This window comes from Mycteria americana, chromosome 4 (genome assembly GCF_035582795.1).
Source record: "Mycteria americana isolate JAX WOST 10 ecotype Jacksonville Zoo and Gardens chromosome 4, USCA_MyAme_1.0, whole genome shotgun sequence".
NCBI classification, from domain to species: Eukaryota; Metazoa; Chordata; class Aves; order Ciconiiformes; family Ciconiidae; genus Mycteria; species Mycteria americana.
In genome coordinates this window covers 88,531,358-88,556,899 of record NC_134368.1, presented here as the reverse complement: position 1 = coordinate 88,556,899, position 25,542 = coordinate 88,531,358, and the positions used below count along the sequence as shown (strand labels likewise).

At 38.6% G+C, this 25,542-nt stretch overlaps 1 protein-coding gene across 16 annotated transcripts in view; it reads right to left on the bottom strand.

The window, feature by feature from the left end:
• The window catches only part of CAMK2D (calcium/calmodulin dependent protein kinase II delta), a 167,177-nt gene that overhangs the window by 6,315 nt on the left and 135,320 nt on the right, over nt 1-25,542 (bottom strand). For 8 of the 16 annotated variants that reach the window (XM_075501202.1, XM_075501205.1, XM_075501201.1 and 5 more), the window contains 5 exons: nt 22,178-22,219; nt 19,565-19,613; nt 3,259-3,334; nt 1,983-2,077; nt 530-758 (listed from right to left, as the gene is read on the bottom strand). In XM_075501202.1, the coding sequence (XP_075357317.1) occupies nt 530-758; nt 1,983-2,077; nt 3,259-3,334; nt 19,565-19,613; nt 22,178-22,219 (491 nt within the window). Of the gene's footprint in view, nt 1-525; nt 759-1,982; nt 2,078-3,258; nt 3,335-19,564; nt 19,614-22,177; nt 22,220-25,542 lie in introns of those variants that run through there. The other 8 variants (XM_075501204.1, XM_075501203.1, XM_075501212.1 and 5 more) reach the window with 3 other exon arrangements.

The following is a 25,542-nucleotide window of genomic DNA, read 5'->3' as shown; positions in this document are numbered from 1 at the left end:
AGTATGTAAACTGGCTCAAAATCAACTTGCAGTGAACGTAACTAGGCCTGAGTAAGTAGAGGTGGCTGGAAATCACAACAAATATTCCTCAAACTGCAGTTTTTCAGAACAGTGATACTTTTTTCTTGAAACTTTCCAGTCGGCTCTAGCAGCTCCATGTATCCTATAGCTTTTTATTTTTTCAGGTTTTCCTGAAATTCTATTCCAGGTTTTCCAGTCCTGGTTTGTGCGACTTGTATCAAGCCTTATCTACATTAAAACATTTTTCTGCTCTTCAAGCTGTCGGTTCAGGGACTGAGTTGGATCAGTGGGCATCACAGTTGAAAACAACAACAACAAAAGCATTATTTTAAAAATATTTGCACCAACACTATATGCACACTACTGAATATAATACACACTGTGTAAATGACCACAAGAAATTACACTATCAAGAGGACGGTTTCATAGTTTTTAAGGCCAAAAGCAGCTATTAGACTATCTGGTCTGACCTACACAGTTTAAGCTTGTGGTCTGAATTGTTTCTTACTTGATAGGTACTGTTGGTGACCCTGAACGGTGAAAATGAACATTCTGCCATTTCCCATCACGACGGTGCCAGACCCGCGTTTCCTCCGACTGCATAGTCTTTGGCATCCCGCTTCCATCCATGTACTGTGTGAGCCGTATATATGCAATGCAAGCAGCATCGTCACCCACAAGGTGGACATGAGGATTGAGGATAATGGTGTGGATTGGCTTATTACTTTTGGATAAAGCTAGGAAACAAACACACACAGACACACAGAGAGGATAAATTAAATTTGCTCTACGTAAGCCAAAATAACTCATCTCACCCCATTTTACAAAACAAAAATCTCAAGTTTAGCAGATGCAAAGTAATAATTATTGTTTACCGACAACTAGCTCAAGTACATTGTAGAAATGAGCACAGTCACAGCATAAAGTATGTTCTCCCCTTTCCTATAAAGAAACCAATCAAATGTTTAATAGTACCTACTATTTAATCCATGTCCATACATGGATTAAATAAAGTGCGGGCCACCATCTTGAGTTTCCCAACTGAGTTTTCCCAATACTTCAGTTTCACTGCTGTCTCTAATGTCTAATGACATATGTACTTAATATTTTCAGTTAAAGTAATTCAGCTTTTAACTCACTCTCGTGACAGATTTTATTAAGTGCTGATATCTATGAAAACTAAAAAGCAGAGGTAATGAAAGGAAACATTTTAAGGCAAAATATGTAAAATGCTGTTTGGGAGATGGAAGAGAATTTAGGAATACAGTAATCCCATTTTATGCTTAGACATTTCTCAGAAATTACTGGGTAAGTTGATATCTTCATTTACAATATTTTATTTCCTTTTGAGTCAAGTCTGCTCTAAAATGGTTACCTACATCACACGATCCTCCAAAACTTTATTAAATCCACTCTATGGGTAATTTTTCTTTTTTATAGCTGACATGATTGTAATACATATAATATATATTGATGTTTTCATATATATATAGGAAACAGCTGATCAGATCCTCAGCAGTACAGACTGAGTGACTACAGTGTCTTCCCCAATAGATCACACTCACTGGAAGTGCTGACTGTTAGTTGCAATCACTGTAATCACACGATTTAGTGACCTTTCTTTTAAGTATTCTCACAGCATGATTTTCTCTTTTCCCCAATGGAAAAAAAAAATGTATGAGAATTACTTATCTACGGTTTGTTTGTTTTTTCTGGTATACATCCTGACTTTCTCTTTCCAAATACCTGAAACTTTCCTCCGCTATCCCAGGTACCCTATGATGCGTGAATGAGCGCAGCAGAAGACAGAAAAACACATACAGCGGAACTCTGAAAAAAAATAATACTCCCTTCCCCTGCCCAAATCAAGTAACTCCCAAACCAAAATGCTAATTAGACCGGAACAGGTCTAATCACAAGGAACAGATGAAGAGTCACAGAGATGAAAAGGGAATGTTTACCGTTTTCAAAGTAAAACCGGTGAAAGTCCATCCCTTCTACTAGATTACCCAAAGCTTCAGGTTCAAAAGATGTAAGGCCTGGATCACAGATTTTTCTGTGGAAAAGAGGAAATTCTGTAATAAACACGTGCAGTTATGTAACACAACTTTGGAGAGATTACTTTTTAAATGTTTCCTCTATACCCACTGGACATGTTACTTACATGTGCCATCACACTGGAAAAGAACAGGACTTAAATGGGGACAAGTAATGGAGTTCTGGTTTCATCTAAATTAGTAAATTTGGCAGCTTACTTTAGGTGGACTAAATTTCATATAAATCATCTCTTGAGCAAAAAAAAAAAGACCGCCAAAGAAGGCCCCACAAGTCAATGGTTTTACAAGTAGGAATTTTTACTTGTGACTCTGAAAACTGCTTCTGTGCAATCCAAAGGATATTTTTACGTCTCACATCATTATTTCAGCACGATGGAATTTTTTTTTAACTGACAATTTAGATAAGAATTTGGAATAAGTTTCCACTTGACATTTGTACCACAAAGGTTTTAATGTGATTGTACCAAACTAAAGTTTAGTGCTGGCAAGTCTTTAAACAGGACAAGCAGTGTCAGTGTTGACCTGTGAGGCTTGTGCTGCAACAGGATAGAATCCACCCAGAGAAACAGAGGAGACCAAAAGAAATGCTGAGAAGGGCTTTCCTCTACTTTTTAAAAATTTTTTTGAGGTAGGAAGAAACTAGAAGCAGTGATGGAATTATGTCTTTGCAGAGAAAAGCTGAGAGAGAAATTGGTCCACTTTCCCCCAGCAAATTCTTGCACAGTGCTCAGTAGAGGCTGGTGGAACCTAAAATCCACGTGGTCCTTCATGCTCTGAAGTACAAATAGGATTCTAGCTAATATCAATCCCTACATACAATAAACATTTTCTGCTGAAAGAGGCTTATGCTGTGTCTTCTGGATTCTAAATCACAAACATGACTTGAGTTTCGTACACCAAGACAGATCACTGCATATTTTGCACCAGGATTATGATCCTGTCTCGGCAGAGTAGTACATTGGATTTACACTAGCAGCTCCTCTGACACTGGCAACCAGGCTTGTGTAAAGCCGGGGCAAAGCAGCAATGAAGACGCCTTGTGTTCCTTGGGGGCATCTGAGAATGAACTTCAACAATACATAAATACAAATGCACACCCTCATATATAAATATGCATATTTACATATACAGTGTCAAGTACACCAACTCTCCTCACTCCCTCCTAAATGAGAAAACTTACGTGTAAGCTTCAAAGTCCCCATTGTTGATAGCTTCAATCAACTGCTCAGTAACCTTGATAATCTCCTGCTTACGAGCTAGAGAGAGATACAAATACAACTCTTAAAATGGAAGGCGAAGTGGAAGGTGACAGCTGAAAGGCTGTCAGAAGAACAGCCGTAATAAAGGTACCCTGTCATTCCTCAGCTGGCGCAACAGCCATTTCTCTTCCTTTTCTACGACCAAAGGACATGATGTTATATTGCTGCTTTACACTGTTTTGGCTTCAGTGTACTCCTGTATTCATGAGGAAATTAAAGACATGTTGAGATCAATCCACTTTCCTATCATGCTTCTAATCATCTTTCCTTCACTGAAGGATCTGCTGTTTAAAAAGCAAAACAAACCCAAACCCCAACTCCTAACTTCAAATTAAAGGAAACTGGTTATTGTTTTGCAAGCAATGCTCTAATTAGTTTCATATACACATGGGGTCTTCACCTTTTAAGTGTCTAATGCTGATTTTCAGGAATCTTTGTAACACTTGGTGTTCGTTTTGGCCAAACGTGTACATGTAAGTAAAGAGGAATTTGGGCCCTAAGCCTATAATCAAGATCGCCCGGTGCAAAGCTCGCGGGTTACGTGTAACGCATCCACATCCACACAGGTCTAATTACAACACAGCGTCTTTCAGCTCTGACTTCTGTGATTGCGCTATCCTTTGCTTGTAAAACGCTTAACGCGTCTACGTTACAATAAACTTCAGTTAGATCGTTCGGCGATATTACAGTGCAGCTACTAACTAATAATAATAAATGCTAAGTAGTAATAGAAGAATAATACATTAAAAACAACAAGCAGAATATGTACTTCTAATAAGAATATTCAAACTCAAGCAGTGTTTGCATACACCTCAAAGGCCCAAGTATGTGAAAGAGTTTCTTCTTTATCTATCAGTCAAGAAATAAGTTCAGTATTTCTCAATGTTGACAGCAGTTACACGAAAACAGTGCGGAGTAAATGAATTCCTGCCCAGTCGTATGGGTATTACTAACACCAGTTACTCTAGGAGGGCAAAGTTTAAAAGATTTTATCAAGATGGAAAATCTGACTTCACTTTGAAAACTGACTACTACTTTTAGAAACTTGCTTTTTGAGGAACAGAGGTTTATATTTTTGCACTGTATATTCATCATTTGGTAAAGTTCAACCTTATACTGATGAAGTTCAACCAGAGCGGCACTGCTCTCAAATACAGATTTCTTTAAGTTTAATGCTAAATGGGTAAGGGAGACAGATTTTACTAGTACATTTGCAAGGATTTAACTTACATTCTAGTCCTTATTAAACCTCAGAAAATCAATTTGGAAGACCAAGCTTGAAATAAGAAGAAATGCAAGCAACCAGGCTGTAGTAGCTCTCTCGTGCAAGCAATAGTTGTAATTCTCCTGCACACTCCTACATGGGGACTAGACTATTAACACACACACACACACACAAATACGCTTGGAATGTTAAAACCTAAATACTGAGAGCTCACGTTCTTTTTCAAAAGGAAAACGTTGGGGAGCATAGGCAGAATGCAAGTCTCCAATGCTGTACTGCAAGAACTGGCATCGTGGCATTAAAGAACCTTTTAATTTCTTTTATGCTCCACCATCTCTTTTAGTAAGTGCAAACCTAATATAGTCAGATAAAAAGCACCAAAAAAAACCCCAGCAAGGAAAGAAGTGATGGAGAAAAAAGTGGATATAAAAGGTCTAGCAAGGCTTTTTGTGGGTAGTTTTTGACTACTAGATAGCATGATGGGTAAGAGTATTTCAAGTATGAATTGCCTTATTCTTCACAAAGACTGAGGAAAGAACAAAGAATTCTAATGAAGAGATGTTTTGACTGCCCATCAGCAATGGCTCCATTGTCATATGTTTAAACAACATAGGCCAAACTGTGGACATTGTATGGCATTGTCAGCACAAGCCAAGTGGTAGGATGGTTGAGTAAGAAATAATGGTGCGGTGTTAGAAAAGGCTGGCAAAAAGAAATCCAGAATATGCAGACTTCATGCAGTGAGGAAATCACAAGTTTTGCATGCTACATCTCATATACATATACCTAAACTAGTGGATTTGATTAAATAACCTGGTAACACATTCCAATCAAGAGACTAGGAGATCACAGACTATTAAATCAGGCAGTGGAAAATGAGGCAAAAATCTGATGAGCTGCTACCTAATAATGAGATCATGTTATTGGATAACTGTTAATGTAAGCAATGAAAATGTCTACAAAGGTACTGTAGTTTCCACACGCAAGAGACATAAAACCACATGGACACGTAATTTTACTTTCGCTTGGCTGGAGACAATTGGCAATATTCCCTTTTTCACTAACACTGGTCATTTCTTTTCGAAGTTTTACCATGAGAAGCCCACAGATAACTTACGTGTTATACATACTCTGACAGGGAACAGCAAACAATATTGAATATCTGAATATATTGTATTACACAACATTCTGTGGTCCAGGCCCAGAGGCTTATTAAGATGTTTTGTGTTGTTTTAAATGAATGGTGTGCAACAGCTCAGTTTAGTTGGATGGTAACCTGACTCACTGGCATCTGTTCGTGCCCTCAACAGCACGAGTTAAAGGAATGTGCATGACGGAAGTTTCTCTCTGCGAATCTTTGAGATTTTGAGACTTGATTTCAATCTGAACGAGAACAGAAAGTTTTGCTAAACTTTGCTAAACAGAAAGTTTAGCAAAACAGAAAGTTTTGCTAACATACATCTAAAAAAAAAGTTGGTTTGGGTCAATCAAAATGCTGCACTTCAAGCACAGCTTCGATGTTGTACTACATTACAAGATATAATTCAACATCAACCCCAGAAGGGAGAAATTGAACCGTATTGCCAAATTGCTCTTTTCCCCGTTTTTTCTTCCAGAATGAATTTGCAGTGGAACACATGTTTTCACGAAGCTTTCTGATAGGAGCCACCTCATATTACAGAATATGGTTCCAGCAAAGTTTCTCTGGGCAGTACTAACATCTAGTAGAGCTGTGTCTGCTGACCTGTCCACGGAATATAAAACGCATCCATCGGGAAGCTCTACAGGCCAGCAAAGTCAGTAAAGGAGATTAAAGCAGTATCACTGGCTCCAATCAATCACCGTCCAACTCCAGCACTAGCGTCAGTTCTTCCAGTACTTGTGGAAAGACTTTGCAGTTCACAATGCGGACCGTCAGGAACAGAAAGATGTTGCCAAATCAGCTGCCTTCCAACTCATTTCTCAGTTTTTCTACAAAATTACAAGCACCACGTGAAACTGTACATGAAAGCAACTACGCTACTCTTCCCTTTCAGCAACACGCAAATGATTACACACATATTAGAAAATCAGATTTCTTCCTAGTTAGTGATCTGATATGCAATCTCATTGGCAGAAAGTGACTAAGAGCCAAAGATAGAGGTGGAGCATAATTTAGAAGCTGGAGTTCCAGAAATGATTTATCCTGGAAAAAGGTGGTCAAGAACAAGGCAGTATGAAATATTCAGTAACATCAGATATCAAAGAATAATTAAAAATCTCAGTAGCCGCTGCGATTTTACACAAACTTCCTACTGATTGTTTGGGGGGGGGATCTTTTTTATCTTAGCATTTTATACTGTCTGTGGAGGTATGCGTGTGGGTGCAGGGAGACAGAGTACAAATATAGACCAAAAGTATTTCAGCCTATAAATACATTGTCTAGGAAGCAGAGGTTTAGCCCGGGAGGAAGGAAGAGAAAGGAGACAGGGAAGAACTGGAATACAACAAGCAGAAAACTGGAAGGAGACTGGAAGGCAGCGAGAAGGAAAATGCAGCCATGACTTGGTGGCCACGTGAATCGAGTCAAATACTGCTGCTCTTCCTTAGCACAAAGGAAGAAATAGGGAGGGCACTGAAGATGAACTAAGGCGAAATGCATATTGGTAGGAACAAGGTCCTGCTATTGCAGACGACGCCTGACAGAAATAATTGGCACTTATTAAAGTGGTAAGAAAATCATCAAATTGTCATTATAAATTTGATGGACTCCATGTAACATATGCTTTTCCAAACCTCGAATTTCTTTTTCCATCTAAATACACATTACAAACTACACAAGGACGACAAGGGAACACACGAGGCATTAGGGAAGAGGCATCTGGCCAGTTCCCATCTGCCAGGTAACTGTCACTTACAATCACCATTTTAATTTGATTCTTTATTTTTTTTGATCCAATAGTAAACTTTGCTTGTATTGAATTCTAGGAGAATTATGCTGTTTGACATGTGGTGGCAATTTTATGCTATTATACTTTTTATTTGATGTGCAGTAAGAACTTCCTAAATAACATACTTCAGGCTTTGGTTAAAGCCGGCCAGAGATCCGTATGCTCTCTCACAGTGCGATGGGACAACCGGACTGAACCCAAACACGCCGTTTCTTTGGCATTAGGAGCTACGTGTACTACGGCTGTCGTCTTCTCTCCCTTTACAGTATCATCACATGTTCAGAGCGCGAGGACTTATTTAGTCTTATGGCATGTAAGAGTTCATCTGATAAATCACGAAAATACTCTAAGATCCAGGAGGAAAACTCAAAAATTGTAATGGGATTCTGATAAAACTGGATCAGCTACTTTTTCTCAGGGGTGTGGTAAGAGCCAATTGAAAAATTAAGGCCTAACCCATCTATACTGTCCTAGAATATGGCAATGGCCTTCTAAGGCATACAATTATATAATCTCTGCAAGCAAAGGATTATGTAGCAAAAATACATTCGGTGTTTTTAAAACAACCGAGGTATGAGGGAAGAACATTGTTCAAAGAAGTCAAAGGTGCTGAGCCATTTTCTTGAAAAACTAATAATGAAAAAGACTGCAGATAGCATAGCAGAAAGCTACCATAAAACGGCAAACTGGTGTGGAAAAGACAGTAGCTTTTACATTCTTCGCTCAGAATACGGGTGAAATAAATACATTAAAGAAAAGACCATGGACCTACTCTCTAAATATAACCTTTACCCCTGTCAGGCAGTGAGTTAAGGTAATAAGATATTAGCAGTTCAAAAAAATACAACCCCTGCTTTGGCAAGTGAGGAGGTGTATGACTAATACAAAGGCAGTTCAAGCAAAAATATTATGAAGAAGAGCTATAAAAAGACCAAATAAGAAGAAAAGAACAAAACAGAACATTTTCTAACACTGGCTTATATGATTTCTGCAGCACTCCTGTAGTACATATGTTAACTTGAAATGAGTTATTAACCTCTAGCTATATTTCCCCACCTTTTTTCCCCACTCAGCTACAGGCTGGGGATAATCTTTCATAATTAAAGAACACCATTAACACGATTACCTAAAGAATACAAAATAAGTAACAACACCATTTACTCAAACAGCATCGAACACTATAAATGCCATAAACCTACAAGGTGCCGTCTCACAGCTAGTGAAATCAAGTACCACAGGAAAAAAAAAAAGTACAAAACAACAGCAAAACCTGTTTTTCTAGGAGGGAACCATGGGGCTTTTCTTCCCTTCCTGTAACCCCAAGCAACATTTGTAAACTCGATCTACAAGAATCACACAGAAATGGTGGATATTTTGGTATTTTAATTGCAGACAGAAGGTGTAGAATAAAAATGAGCTGTAGATACGTGAAAATGAAGTCTTCAGAAATACACGTACCAAAAACTTCACACTTTGTGAAACACAGAAAAGAATCCTTGGTAACTGATTGACCACCATATTACCCATGATTTTTTTCAAAACTGACACCAGTATTTTTGTTCTGAAAATAATAATTTAAAACACCTTATGCTTCATTCATATATTGGAGTATCTTTCTACTACTATGAATACTCTAGATGATTGACTATGTAATTACTATACTGGAATGGTTATTAATTACCCCCACTGATCTTAACAGAAGCAGGAATACACTTTTTTAATTGTTCTTTGACATATTTCTCTTAACACAAAATAACCCTAGGAACAGTCATCATACTAGCGAAGTATAAAACCAGTATTGTTGGTCTTTCAGAAAACAGCTTATCAAATGAGCGCAGTGCAGATCGCACTTGCAACAGGGCCTGTGAAATCCATAGCAAAGACAAATCACCCCGTCTTTCAAATCATACCCAAAGCAGGGAGCTGCATCCCCCTTACTACTGTTTGCTTTGAAACGGATAGCGATGAAATCCCTGCTAAGCAGTAAAGCACCTTTCCAGAGGAATTAGGTAGCCCGTTTACAGATTAGCACTTGAACTTGAAGGTGGTTAAAATGATTCTGCTTCTTACTTGCTCACGTGTGGTTTCTCAAGGAAAAAACCCTTAAAACTTTTCAACTCGGTACTCTTAACTACGTATCTTGGTACACAGCAGACTGGATTAATCTCACAACATTTTGGACACGTGTAAGTACAGGCAAGTGAGTTTGTTCTCTCAACTCCCCTCCCTTACAGTCAATGGAGAGAAATAAGCACTTTCAGGGCATGATTCATCATAGCCTAAAATAGATATTTAAGACAAGTGTGACTCATCTGACCTATTTGCGTTGACTAAAGGGAGTCTAGACAACTAGCTCAAATATAGATATCTACATTCTGGAGGATGTCTATATCTGGGGAGACAAATCCTACCCTTTGTGCTATCTTTTTAAACAGTATAGTCCTTATCAAGGTGACACTGGTCTGCTAAAATTGAGTGGCACAGTATGGGGGAACCTAGCTTCATTTCTAATCGGAACCTCGTCCCAACAAATAGCAATTAGATGGAAAGCATATGGCCACTAATATTATTTCTCTACTCTGAAAATAACTGAAGTTTGAAAAGAAAGAGGAAGAGCCTAGAAATTTTATCCTGTGTTGTATACCGAACTCTGGCTATGTGGATGCACCGCATGCTATTCAACTTTACAGCCTGGACTGCTACCCCAGAAGCAGAGGAACACAGCAAATGTCACAAAGTGTTTTTCAAAACCCTTCTATTCACACCAATATTTGAAAAGTCTCTGCTGATCATTTCTCTTACAATTTATTCCACAGATATTCCAGGAAAGTGATTTCTGTGAAGAAAATAAGAGCAGGTGCTGCATGAATAAATGACTGCTTGAATCTTACATCTACATAAAAAATACCCAGACCCTTAGGTGACATGGCATGCTCCAAGGGACTTCTCATTCAAGAAGTTCATCAAAATTTAGTGTACATAAGATCAGAGCTTACCTCTCACCCCACTGCTTGTAACCCCAAATACCTTAAACTTTGATATGAACTAAGACATCTGAGTTGTCATCTTACAGGTAACATCTCTTTCCTAGCGCCTGCTGATTCCAAAGATTCACTGATTCATCAGATTGTGATATGGGTGGATGGTTTGCCTGATTTTTTTCAGGCTATCGACGGTCTTTCACCTTTCTGAAAACCTGTAAGCCTACTACTTGCCTCATGAAAAAAATGCAATTCGTTAGATATGTAGGCAAATATGTGAAAAATTATCCCAGCACTCTTCCACCCTATACTGCCAAAAAAGATCAAACAAAATGAATGCATCTCCTATTAAAACCTTTATCATAATGTGATGTTAAGCAAGTCGTCCTATGCCCTGCATAATTTCTTTTTATTTACATGAAATCAATTATTTCTAAAGAGGGTCTCTCCTTGGAGCTACCATACAATGATGCTAATATTTATACTGTGTGGCAAATGTTGGCAAATGTTTATTTTTTAATGACAAATCACCTACAGTCTCAGAACAAAGCTGTTATCATGGCCACTGCACTTACAAGATACTGCACTATGGTTTCTCAACATGTTACATTAATCATGGAATCTGGCTGCTGTCTCAAGAAATAATGTTTAAAGTCTTGGTAACTAAGACATTAACAAGCTTTGCCGCTGCGCACATTTTTATTTAAACTGTGCTCCTACCTAATCGCTCTACCAATTCAGTCAGAGAAATCTTTTTGTTGTCCTCTAGTGTTTTACAATGGAAAATCAATAATAACCCTCAATTCTACATCTCTTTCCTTTTAAATAAGCTTTACAAGCAATGAGATGTGTTGAGATAATAATAATAATAATAATAATAATAATAATAATAATAATAATAACAACAACAACAATAATAATAACAACAACAATAATAATAATAATAATCCCCAAACAATAATTCTAAGAAATGTGGTATTCGCCTATTTTACTCATAGGAAAACTGCATTACCTTTATAAATAGATTCCTGAATATAGGGCTGGAACGGAGATGTTTTATTTTCCAGAACTTTCTCTAACTATATGATAATCCTTCCTCAACCTGTCTTTTCTCAACACGCCACATTTACATCATCTTTTCCCCATGTCTATGACAGCGGATTAAAACCTATCAAGTTTACCAGCTAAGAAATCAATTTTTTTCTTGTTTATAATGTCTATATGTAATTATAATAATTGCTACTTAACAACAAACAGTGAATTCAGTTTCATACTAGCCAGAGCTAACGCTGAAGACTGTTTTGGTTCCCGCTTTCTTACCACTGTGCTGTCACGGAATAGCTGTCAGGTACGGGTATATATCCGGGTAATTTCTGGAGCCCTTCGCATTTCCCAGACGCTTTTGACATAAAGAAACTGCACATGCCTCTGACCACCACCTCCCATCCTAAACTTCATAGTCTGACTTCACTGTGTAATTTTTTTTCTTCTAAATTCTCAAATTTCCTCTTCAAAAACACTGAAGTGAATTCTCCTGTGATGTAATTTAAAAATCCTCATCACTTGAGCCTATATCATTGCCTCCGGCAATGCCCCTGTAACTCCCACGTAGTTGACTAAAAAAGCCTCAGCAGTATTAACTTTCACTGATTTTTTAATATTGCTCGCTGCCAGTGAAAATTATTCATTATTATAGCTGTTTGTAGCAGTTATCTTTTTTCCTGGTGAATGTAAGTCTGCCAAATGTACACAACTCCATGCCTCTTTATAGTAATACTGCAGAGACCTCTATAATCTGTATCAGTAGTCCGCAACAGATCGTTAGAGCTATCCCAACAAAACTCCACTTCAAAACGATGGCAGCAAAACCACATCTTCCGTTAGCCACACCACCAGTTTTTCCTATCGTGTTCCTAATGTCTTCTCTCAGCGCTTAAGTTCTTTTTACTGGTACTTGAATTAATCCTATTCTCGGTAGACAGTAACTACTTTTGGTTTTCTGAATTTTTCTCAGGCTACGGGACTGCCGATTCCTATTAAATGTAGAGCTACAGAAAACACAGCATATCACAGCCATTTCTGAAATCGTATTACATCAGAACGGCACATTTTTAAACCTTAGTTGAGGACAGGTGATGTTACAGGGAGTTTACAGTTTCTTTGGTCACTAAACTTAGTTATTTAATGAAATTAAATGTTCCCATTATTGGGATGAAGTTATTTTGAAGCATCAGAATAAAAAAATACAAGCACGTCTGGTGCATATTCAGATACTGGGTTAACTTCTGCTGTTTTGCCTACTAGTGTTTTGGCAAATTCTAAATTTCTAAACTGTCATTTAAACAGAACTGAGTTGGTAGGGTAACTACCAGATGTAGTAGTACCATCACGACTCCACCAAGTAGCTTTACCAGAATAGTTTCACCTAATACTTTTCCTGCCTTATAGCAGATGGTTGTTTAATTTGATCATTGCTGCATTCCTTAACCTGAGTTCTACCTGCACTTTTTAATAGGATTTTTGAAAAGTTTATTTTGTGGAACAAAGTGGCAAAGAAGTGTGCTGGTTTCTGAAGTCACAGAATGAACAGAATAAATACGAGATTGTTCACTTCCTTAAAATGTCACTGTCTATAGATAGTATGCCATTTCTGCACTCTTTCAGGGAAACTAATCTACTTTTTTCAAGGATAGTGGTATTTACCTGAAGTGCCTCTGTTCCTAAATTTGGTAACAAAATTAGTAATGAACATCCACGTTTAAACATTAACAGTGGTCTTAGCACTATTAACTACCCAGTGAAGCAGGAAATGTGAGGCTGCTAGCATTCAAATCTGAAAACCTTGGGTACATAATAGATTTTCTGGGGACATATACTGCGGATGGAATAAGAGCCTTATGGCATGTGTTACTGATAGCTTTGAATGTAATACAGGTCCACGTCCTTCCTATTCATTCCTCTTCTCTTTAAGGTTCTGCGCAGTTTGCGCTGTTGGTATTTGTAGTTCTGGTTTGATATACAGTCGTATCTATATATTGATATATACTATCCTGCTTCTCCGTCAGAATGAAGCTAATCTTTCAACATTACCTGTCAACAGTTGTGACCGGAGACAGCCCATCATCTCAGGGACTGATACCCCTCTCACCTGCATTAGTTGCACCTAGCAAAACTTCCACTCAAATTTAAAATAAGGCCCAGGCCACTTACACCCAGCCCGTGTTTCCAGGGGCCCCATCTGCATCCCACCTTTACCAGTGCAAATGCCCGTTCTGAGTACCAGTGCAACTAGCCTAACACACACGGGATGCAAGATTGGAATCAGGCAAGCAGAGCCTACGATCCTAGGAAGTCATTCCCGGTTTCAACTCACAAGGCTCCTCCATTCTAAAGAATTTCTGAGTTAATTTATAAACAAGAAATGCATCTACCCAGGCCTTTTATGTTCTCCCAGTATACAAGCTACTAACACAAAGCCCTTTTCCTCTCCGACTTAAACTGCTCAAACATAGTCTCCTCACCCTAAAGATTTCCTTTGCAGTTAATTGGTCACTAATCATCACAGACCTCCTCCTAAGCAAAGCATGAAACTCTCCAGTTGTCGTGAATCAACGCTGCAAGCGAATGGCTGTCACGGCAGCTTTAAGGTTGGTTTATCAATGGTGATGCTAAAGAAAGTAACTTGATAACATACATAAACGTAACAGGTAATTAATCTGGAGACCCTATCCAGGATCCAAGCCAGAGGTGAGAGTGAAATCTATCTCTAAGCTGAAAACTACTGCAAAGATTACCTCTGCAAGAGCCCACTTTCTGAAATACATACCTATTTATACTGCTGTTACAGCTGATGATAGTATTTTCACAATTAATAAAACCTGGTCAAGAAATAGGTATCTAACAAAATATACTCCATATTTTTGTAAACCCTAAGAAAAGGTCATTCCTAGATCAGACAGATGACAGTACTGACCTTTTTTGTGCGCCTGTCAGATGGCGGGGAGGGAAGAGGAGGAGAGACAAAAGAGATCATCTGAACAGATGAGTCTCTCAACTTACACAGTACAGAGGAAGGAGTGGAGTGGGAGAGCTCAGACTCAAGCGAATGACTCTCTGAGTTTGCATTTTTCGTGGACTTGCCCGCTGAATTGATGGAAAGAAACACAACATATGAACAAACAAAGATGAAGAGGTAGAGTGTGATCAGAATCCTCAGCAGGCACTGGCAGCAGGAGCGGCCGCTGGGACACGGCAAGGGTGGTGAGATGAAGTGAGATGAAGAAGCAATGGAAGAGGAGGAGTGGTGGGTGGAACATAACCTCTCCATGTCACCCTCCTTTGTGAGAGCTGTATGAGGGTCAAGCAGATGTGAAGGAAGGAAGAGAGAAGGCCAAAAGAAAAATAACGGTCATTTAATTGCAAGCAACAAGAACTTATAAAATCTTTGCGCACACAATGTTAACGATGTACTTTTGGGAGGCGGTGTGGGTGCCAAAGAACAGTTGTAAAGGTTGTAGCCATAAATGACTCTGTTCAGATGCCAGCGCAGATTTATCCCTCTATCCAGTACTGAGATATACAGGGTTTTGAAAGAGCTTTTTAAAAAACGTTCTGAGAAATTTGAAGGTTTTTCTTCAGGAAAGTCTGTTCCAAATGGATCAGTTCAAATTGGTTTCTTTCTACTGTTAAAGAAAATAAAAACAACAGGTGTAAACCGAAATAAATTAGCAAAATATATGAAAATACGTGCCTCCTGAATGGTTAATGTTTTGAGGCGATGTAGCTTACAGATGTATTAAGTAGCACAGATTACCCCAGAATTTACCTAATCTGTAAGTGCCCTACAACTCAGCAATTTTTCCCATTGGAAAAAATTCTTACTAGTGCTTTTACTAATTCATTTCCAGGGGCAAAAAAATATACCATGAGAAATCTAGATTTCCTGACCATGATAAATTTAACAACTCAGCTTTATAAAAGTCTGTGTGCATCGCTGGCAAAAATAACGATGGCATTCTACAGCATTACTGAAAAAAACACATCAATCTCCTAGCAAAGAGATGCTGCCAAAGAGTTCCAGTCTCATTACTACAGGAAGGAGAAATCCCACAAGCAATCCCAGAAGGCGGCATTGCCTACGGTCCAGTTTTCAGCATGTTCTTTCTGTCCACTCCTATCCTTATATTTAGGAGGGATCACTGTCAGGCAGATAAGCCCAGGATCAATGGTTAACGTCAGAAATTTATTTTAGGCAAGGAACCTGAACTACAGCTTCAAGTAATTTCAGACTCAAATTCTAGAATTAGCTTATTCCTTGAATTACTACAGCTCACTGTTGTTTGCCAAGCGCTGTTTCTAGTAAATGAAATATGTTCCAGTCCTGAAAGATGTAAATGCATACATAAGCAACACAAAGTTACAGACACTAAGATTTTCAATAAATAACAAATGAAAAGTAAGCCCGATTTTACTGTCTTAAAGTTAAAATACCTGCCTTCAAAAGTGAAAACAGGGGGAGATCCTGACGTGAGAGGAGAATACTGTATGCATTCCCTGATAAATAGGAGGTAAGAATCTGTTCCTAAAGACACATTTGTGATAGCTGATTTAAGACTTTTTTTTTTTTTTAATTGCTACCTTTCTTAATGAATTGTAACATTAGTAATACTTTGTACAGCCATGCATATGCACACACACTCCCACAGGGCACACAAAACCACAACTGGGCTGGAGATATTATATCCCACATAGACTCCCAGGATCCACACAACTTTAAAAAGTCAAATCAATAAAAAAAAAAAGAAGAGAACCACTTGATGCAGAGCTGAATGTTTTAAATATGAGTGGGCTGGTAGTCTGTACAAAGGAAGGAACCTTGTACCTGTTTGTGCAGTCTATGCACGGTGTTAGAATAGGAGGAGGAGGAGTAAAGTGCACAAATTGCACGCCTTTGCAAAGAAGGGTCACTCTCTGCGAGGTGTGGGTCATACTGCAATACCAGAAAACATACGCTAATACTACTTTTCAGTTACAAAGCGGCATCCCCATTTCCCTTCTCCTTCGCAGGAAGAGAGAGCCTCCTCCCATGTTGTACTCCATGCTGCGAAGAAAAGCAGAAAGATTTTTGAGGTCCTTTATCACCTACGGTGGGAAACATTCCTTCTAGATCTCAAATTTGGTGACAAGCGTCATCTTGAGCGTACGCATAAGGACCCAGTCAGTCAGTAATCTGAGAGAATTCTCTCTGCTACCTCCGAAATCCATTCGTCCCCATCAGTATCTTATCTCCAGCTGCAGCCAGCAGCTGTTCCTGACAAGAGAACAGCTTTCTCACTGTTGTCCTAGAAAATCTACATCCAGAAGTCAAGTTTGGTGTAAGGGGGAAGATATCTGTCTTAAGTGCCTTGCTAAAGCATGAAGCTTGAGCTTATAATAGCTGTCAGGGTTGCAGGACTGCCTATTCCCCGAATCATTCTAGAAATTAGACCCTAGGGGTACTGTTAGCTTTAATTTATAAGAAAACAATCTGAAAAGCAGCCTCCGGTGGAAAGACTGGAAGCGTGAGAGGAATACTAAAAAGTGACAAACAAGCAAGCTTGCAAGCAATTAATGACAGGGAGATTATATTTGTTTTTTAAATAAACAGCAAATGAAATCCCTATACGCTGGAATAAAATGTGCACCTGGTGTCTGGTGAACAGGGCAGTGGTACCGCCGTGTGTTCGGCCTGGTGCTGAAACAGCTGCATCGGGGTATGAGGCTACCGTGACCATCCCAGACGCTAGCAGTTCAAACCGTCATTCTCGGTGGGGAGAAAGCATCCCACCTTCCCACCGAAGCAGGTGAAGAGCAATACGAGACTACTCTGCCTCCTCTTCTGCAAGCACCGTTAACATCCTTCAGCTCCTCCTTCCGCAGTCTCCAGAAAATACACACTGCAACGCTCTTTCTGGAGTACAGCCTCAGCTCATCCACTTTATGCCCTCTGTGTCACTGTTATGTAGCAACGGGTCAGGAACCTACAAATAACAGAGAACTTCACCTGCTAAACATTTTACATCTGTCACGAAGCTACAGCAAAGAGAAGGACGCGACCAGCATCTTGTCTCTCAGACCTGTGATTACTGCAAGATCCTCTTTTCTGTTTTGGGAATGAAGTATGTCGTGGCCATCCAATCTGCTCTTAAGTGTGATACTGCAGAATCATACTGAAGAATTAGGCAAAACATTTTCATTGTTGTTTTTCTTACAATTGTATTCCTGAGACATAATTCTGTGTGCTAAGCTTCTGACAGAGTTTTATAAAAATCCTACTGTTATAACATCATGTTATATCATCATGCAGAGGCCCTATAATTAAATTATTCATTTAATGAGGTTAAGTTGCTAAACTACACATAATGGTTTGAAGGAAGAAATACAAAGTGTTATGAATAAAGGTAAATTACACTGTATTTTCCTCTGCATCAGCTGCAGATGCCTATAATTGTTCTCCAAGCCGTTACTTTGCATTAACTCAAACCGCTACCGCTAGGTTGTTATTTAAAGTGAGTGGGTACTGGCTGTTAACGCGCCCAAGACTTTCTTCAAGCGGAGGTGAAGTGATTCACCGAAACTTTGAGACCAAAGCGCCAACGTGAGCGACTTAATTAGAGGTAACTGCAGCTCATACAGTAACGTAAGTCACAATTTACAGCTGCAACGCTACTAGCGGTAGATAGAAAATCTTCTTTTCACCGAGGGAACACCAACTATGCAAAAGTAGAGAAAATTATCGCAGCACAGCAGACTGCAGATATTAGCCCGTACGCCAGCTGAGCTCCTCAGCCCTTCCAAAAGCAGCAGAAACAATTCGCTGGGCTCTGCCGCGGGCTTGCTCTGCTCTCCTCTGCAAGCCAGGGCTAAGCTGCCACGATGTACGTGCCCAATAAATCTCATACACAGCATAATATAAAATCTGCATTTTCAACACCGCGCTCCTCGGACAGCCGCTACCAGCAGGCTGTGCTTTCAGGCTTACACGATCAATTCGTTCCCTGGCAGTACTGATACTTTTATCAAACACGCAAAGCACGTCTTCTACCAGTCAGAAACCAAGCGCTAGATATTTTGGATGGAATTCTAACTACTTCATGTTTGAATCTCTTCTAAATTCTAAAACTCTCCCATGCTCTTCAGAGACCGATGAAGCTCTTCAGCAGATTCAAGTCTATATTTTAGGGCACAACTCTGCTAATACATGTTTTTAGCAGTGACTTTGGCATTATACTACTTCCAACATAAACCAAACCTCGTACTACAATTCACTAAGAATTCTCTTTTCTTTTCCATTTCCCACATTTTATCTTTACTATCATCTCCGGCTTGCGATTCACCTGTACATATAACGTTGTTCTCTGAGGCTGAAAAACAATCTTTTCTGTGAACCAGAGATACACAAACCTAATACTCTTTTTTAAAAAACCCTTTGTTTTAAAACACAATGTTGTTAAAGTAAGTATGAGTAACGTCACAGTATAATATTTAGAGGGGGAAAAAATGGAAACAAAAACAATGTCTGTGAAGTTACAGAACTAATTTTATAAAAAAATTACTGATTTTAGTTTTTTAAAGAATAAAAGAGGATTAAAATAAGTGTATGGCCAGAACAAAAGAGAAACATGAAAAAACACTGGCATCTGAACAGAATAAAAATTTAAATGGTGACATTAAAAAAAAAAAGGCAAACCCAAAACACAAATGCATGCTTAAAGTACATAAACTAAGTAAAAGTTACAAAGCACTGACTTACACATTTTTAATCTACTACTATTCTTACTGGAACGAGTATCTTAGTTAATAAGCAGTAACTTTATATTCTTCATTCCAAAACATCATGGCAAATGGTGTTTTGGGAAATGAAAAGTCAAAGGTAAGTCTGAAACACGTCAGAAGTAACCCAGAAGAGCACACAAGTAATTTCTTTTAAACCAGGAAAAACAGTATTCTCTCGTAAGATTCATTAGGAGTTTCCGTGTTTAACGACCTAATGAAATACGTTGACATAACTCATGCTATTGCTTCTCCAAATGTTTCAAGCGTAAAATCATACCTTTCACATCCTCATCTTCAATGGTCGTATTGGAACTCTCTGTCGATTCCTGTTGAGAAGTAAATGTAAGTCGAATGTAGAAAAGAAGCCAAGCCTTATTCGCGCGCCTTTGAAAATGACAGTTAGTTACAGCTATCATGCAAAGCCTTGAAGCAGGGTGGGATGTAATTCACAAACAAATGGTCACACACCGATTAAGACATTTCCACCTGAAACTGATGTCAAACAATGCCATTCTCCACAGTAGGGAACACAAATACATTTCCTGCTGTCTAATGCTTTTACTTCACAGGAATGTAAAGGAAACTTTTTTTTTTCTTTAGCATCCAACTGTACAAAGTCCAGCTGAAATGTTATATGAATTACCTCAGCCAAGTAGGAGAGCTTGCCATTTTAAGCTTAGTGATTAAACCAACTGTGCAAAGTCAGTCATTCCATTCCAACTTTTAAATATGCAGACTTCTGCGTGCTACAATTTACCACCATTTTTCTGCTCCTGTGACGTGTGCAATGTATATTAAAACAAAGCCCCCAGTGATCTGAAGGATATTGGATCAGATTCTGTCATTTTTATACTGTTTTTGTGATTAAAAAGTTTTGTGAAGGCAATGGAGAATTGATAAATATACGATAACGACTTTGACAAACTAAGGTATCTTTGTAGCAGTGCTCTTCAAACAACCGGTCATGTAGAGGAATGACTCATCTGTCAGGCAGTTTACACGTAAGCCACCACACTGTTAAAAAGGCAAGGATACTGTATCTCAGTCTTTCATGAATTATCAGAAACATGAAATATTACGGGCAAATTCGACAGGGCACTGTCAAATCTAATCGGTGTGCAGTTTTAGAAAGCCAGAAGGTTTTTAAACTTGATTTTTTTTAATCTGTATACCTTCTTGAGAAGTAGAATCAATCTAATTTTTGTTTTACTTCACAGCTCAATAGCAAAAAGGATTAACTGGTCTATTTTTATCCGAGAGATAGAAGATAGGACTGGTATTGTTTTTCACTCTTAACATGATTTTACAGTTAAATAATAAAAGGTAAATTTGACAGTGCCCTTTATTTACTGGGTCCTCACAAGGCTGAGCCGAAGGAACATTCAAAACAGTTAATGCATTACTCAGACCTCAAAAAAACAAAAGGTATGTGCATCCATAAATAAAACTACATGAATTAATTCACAGACGAACAAAACTGAACAAGTCACCATGCTTTTCCTGAACCGGCTGGTGTTAGACACTTCACTCTACACAGATGTATCATGCTCTATCACTTAAAATATTAGATAAAGTACTTATAAGTAAACAAAACCCCCACACAACTACAAGTTGTAAACACCATGCACGAGCTCACACGGCAGATGTAGCCTGTAATATTGAAGCATCCGCTCCAGTTGCCATACTACAACGATCAATCTTTCAGACAAATTTAGGAGTAACTCTCCGCATTAAGTGGTTTGCTTGTCTGCTGTGACCTTTTGGGACATTGAGTATCTTAACTGCTATGATTTATATAATAAAGTCAAGTAGATGTAGTCACGCCAATATTTTATCGGGGTTTTCTGGTCTTTAGTGGACGTCAGCGATAAAGATTAGGCTAGTGTTCAAACACAGGCTGTTTGTTGCCTATGAGTTTAAACTTGGGGAGCTGAAAAAGTAGTAACATGAAAATAAAAGCTCTGTGTTCGACAGATGCAAGGTACATAAAGGGATGGGATATACAAGCACGATACACACCATCAGCACTTTCATGCTTGAGAAATGTCTGCATGCGTTATGTTTTCACTCAGATTCAATCCCTCTCTTATGAAATAACCACAAGTAGTTAAGACTAGATAAATGAAATGTCAGTTCTTTAAGTCAACACTGTAAACAGTGAAATTTTTGTTGAAGAGTAAATTCTTTCCAGGAAACCTAGGAACATGTGTTATATGTAAATGATGGTATTTCCTGGCCCTTTTCAAGTCCATGCATGAAAAAAACAAAACAAAACACGTTTTAGGAATCAGCTGCCAAACGCAAACATCACAGTACACGAGAAAAAGCAAAGAGCATGAAGAAAACGTATAGAAATCAAAAGACCTCTTTGTCACTTGAAATGTTAAAATTTTTTTGACACTGCTCAGTGATGTTATGGAAGAAAACCAAAGTCCTGTGCAAAAGACACGTCACAACATGGTGTATAAGCATGCTGCGAGACAGCAGATGGGATACACTGAAATGACATCTTTATCTAAGGTGACAACTGCACATAAAACTCGTCAGTATAATCTCACCACGCTCTGAGAACAGCATTCTTTGGTTTTACTTAGACTGCAGCATTTTTGGCTGAAACGAGAGACACCACGCTCCCCGAGCCTGGCTGCACTGGGTACCGAACTCTGCCAATTGCTACCGGCTCCCCCACGAGCTTCAGAAGCTCGGCTATCAGCAGGACGCACGTAGCAGATGAACACAGATGAAAAAAGGCTCAAGAGACACCAGGTGTAACAAATGCAGGAATGAGATTTTCCTTGACAAAGTCCTGGAGCGGCCCTATTTTGCTGTGGAATAGTGGATGAAATGTGTGGTGTGGAAAAGCAAGATGGAGTTGATTCTTTCTGAATACCTTATTTCCATCAGGGTTGTGGATTACTGTAGTTTGGGGCTCCTGAGCGGAACAAAATAAAGAGAAAAAGAGTTCCCATTGGTAAATACATTCTCATTAGTGTGAGGGAGTGCAAGAAGAGCCAGCTCACAAATGCTGAACACTGACAAGAGCTAAATCAAATCTTAACTGTTGCCAGAGGGTGAAACTGGATGTCTCCAATACAGATTTCCTCAACAGCAAGCCAGCAAAAAAGACCATCTCACCTAATGCAGCAGCATGCAGAGACCTTATTCATGACCAATGCGCACAGGGCTTTGAAGCTCTGGAGACCCGCAGAGGCTCTCTTTTGCACGAGGGCATACCAAATGCTCTATGTGCTTTCCTGGCCGAGCCAGGCCAGACAAGGCGGCCAGAAATCGCCTCTTTTCTTTAAGCATGTTTGCTTGTATTAGTAGTAAGCCATCAAATAAAAATACAGATGAATCGGTAAGCATTAAGGACGAGTTAACTCCCTCTAAACACTACCATGTTTTGGAAGATGTAGATTACTATCCATTGCTGCCCTGGCAGAGCAACATAAAAGTAAGCGAGAGAGATCTTTGCATCATTTTAATTTCCCCAAATCCTTTTCCCTTAAAAAAAGATTAAATAATGTTTGAAATGGCAGTTAGCCAGCATACTTTCAGCACGGACTATTGTGCATGGCTGTGTCTGGGAACAGACTGCCATATACTCATGCATGAAACCTGTTAACTGGTCCTTAGAAATTACTTAGCAATGCGTGCTTCAGTGCCAGTTGCACAAAAACAGTCAGGAGGAAAAATCTCTCCCGATGCGTGTGAATTATCCACATTTTCAAAGCCATATAGGCAGGCATACGGGAAACAATTCCTCACGAAATTAGGTACTTACGCACTGGCATTTATATTTATGAGCCCTGCGATACGTGTATGCCTAAGAAATAGGAGCTACTAATAAAAGCAAGACTGCGATAGAGATATTCATGAACAGCACTCCGATTAGTAATATGTTCCTAACAGAGCTTATTAATGAGTAATGTCTCCTGCAGATTTAAATGTAAGAGAAACAAGCAAAAATGTTTAGTGCTAGATGCCTCTTGATCCCAGTGAAGACTTGCAAAGTCCTGCTGAGTTTTAGGAAATATGGAATGAAAATCTGAATAAGGTCTATTTTATGGTAGCCTAGCGATAATCCTGTTAGCTCTCCTTGATACCAATACTTAGACAAAGCAGAGAAAATAATGGAGCTTTTTTCTTTTTTTTTTTCTTTTTTTCTTTTTTTTTTTTTTTTTGCAACAGGTTAGCATTAAAAAGATGGAAACAGTCATCAGGCAAAGAGCTAAGAGCAACATAAAGCGCATTCTACTCACTTTCTGGCACAGCATGCGAAAAATTCAACTACAGTTACAAACGCTATGACTCTACCGCATCCAGCTTCCATGTAACATTTTCTATTAATAAACACGCTCTAATGGACTTCCTCACAAAAAAAAGAAAGCATAACTCAAACAAAAAGTTTTTCCAAAACCTGTTTTTTAGAAAGCAAACAAAGTAAATGCATGGAAAAAGCAAAAAAGAAGGAAGAACAAACAGAAGACAGTCAAAAACTTCAAGGTAGCATGAGAAGGAAGATTCCAGGTATACCAGCGCCGGGGTAGGAATATTTTCCTTGGGGCTGGTTACCACGTTGGTTTTGTTGTTTATCTGTAGGTATGCAGAAAATAGAAACAGACAGGCCTTAGAACTCGCAGTAGGCACCGTATCTATATCTCTCTGTATAGAACATCTATATACAGATATAGATATCTATATATAGATATAGATATGGAAATAAAGAATCACAGAAAGATGAACTTATGAACTTGAAAGACCACTAACAATAGACCCGATAGCTAGCTGCAACTCCTCCAAACATGCTAGCTACGGGTTTTCAGATGCACTATACGAAGGTCTATATAAAGTATAGATGACTTCAGCTGTGACACTTAAAAGAACAGAGAGCCTTTAAGTAGCAGCTAATCACATCTACGAAGAATAAAGAATTAATATGGGTTTGAAGAAAGCCCTAAATAGCCATTGCGATTTCCTGACATGCAACAGTATTACATAATTGCACCCAGTTGTTCTTTATCTCTAATTACCTGTCACTACCATAAATAATATTTGATTATTCATAGCTCTCCAGAAATCTATAGATTTGTTCTGCTGGCTCCTGGGAACAGATCTGAACAAATGTAACTGATTCCAGATCTGATTAAATACAACTGATGCTAGACTGGTGCCCCTTTAGCTTTTTTGGTTTTAATTTTGACAAAAATAATTGGCAGCTGTGATTTTCTGCAGTCTCAAGAATCCTGCAGTAACTGTGTATCAGCCTTTCAATTTTGGGGCTATCACCTGAAGCGTGAGGTTTCACACTAGAGCATCTGTAGTCTTACTCCACAAATCGGTACATATCTGCTTAACTTTACGTGCAGGTCATCATGTTAATTCTTAAGCTTAGCACGGCACTACACCTTTACAAGACTTTTGGCTTTTACTTATATGAAATTTTACTTCAAGTTAAACTGTTTAGCAGTAAGTTTAAAGGTATCTGATTCTTTAAATCCATTTTTAAGATTCAGCTTTCATAAATACCGTGGTATGAAAAGAACAGAAATACTAAAAATAATGTACGGAGCCGCTTTTTACATGCACTAAGAAGCAAGATTAAAGTATAGTAAAACTAGTTTGAAAAATGTCATTTTCTTCTTTAACAATAATTAGGAAAAAAAATTTTACATACATTTTGGTCATGTCTAATTTTAACAAGAGCAGTCCAAAGCAGCATGCAGAACTGGCTGTATGGATATATATTGCCTGGAAAGACTTTGATCCAAAAAAAAAAAAAAAAAAAAAAGTTCTACTGAACCTTCTAGTCACAGTACTTAATAATAAATGCGCAAAACAAAGGAAAAAAGTCCAAAATTGTTTCATTAATGGATTTTTGTAAAAATGTAATGAACTTTAAATAAAGAAACAAACTCTAGCAATTTGGGGGTAAAAATTTGGTATTTTTTCTTCTAAAAGAAAAGCCTTTCTAAACCAATTAGAAAATGGCCATATGCTAAGTAACGTATGTGAAAAGGCATAAAGAAAGAGGAAGTCCTATCACAGCGGACAAAACCGAGCTGGCCATGAGACATCTGACTTCTGATCTAAACTTCCTGATGACTCTGCAGTCTCAGATGCAGCATTCAGCTTCTCGGCCACGCAGGCTAACATTTCAGTTTTGTCTGTGCCCAGGCTTTGCTAAATTGCAGCCTTCAGAAGTTAGCACCGCTGGGGAAAGCCACTGAACTCCACGTCCTCAGCCGTTTTTGC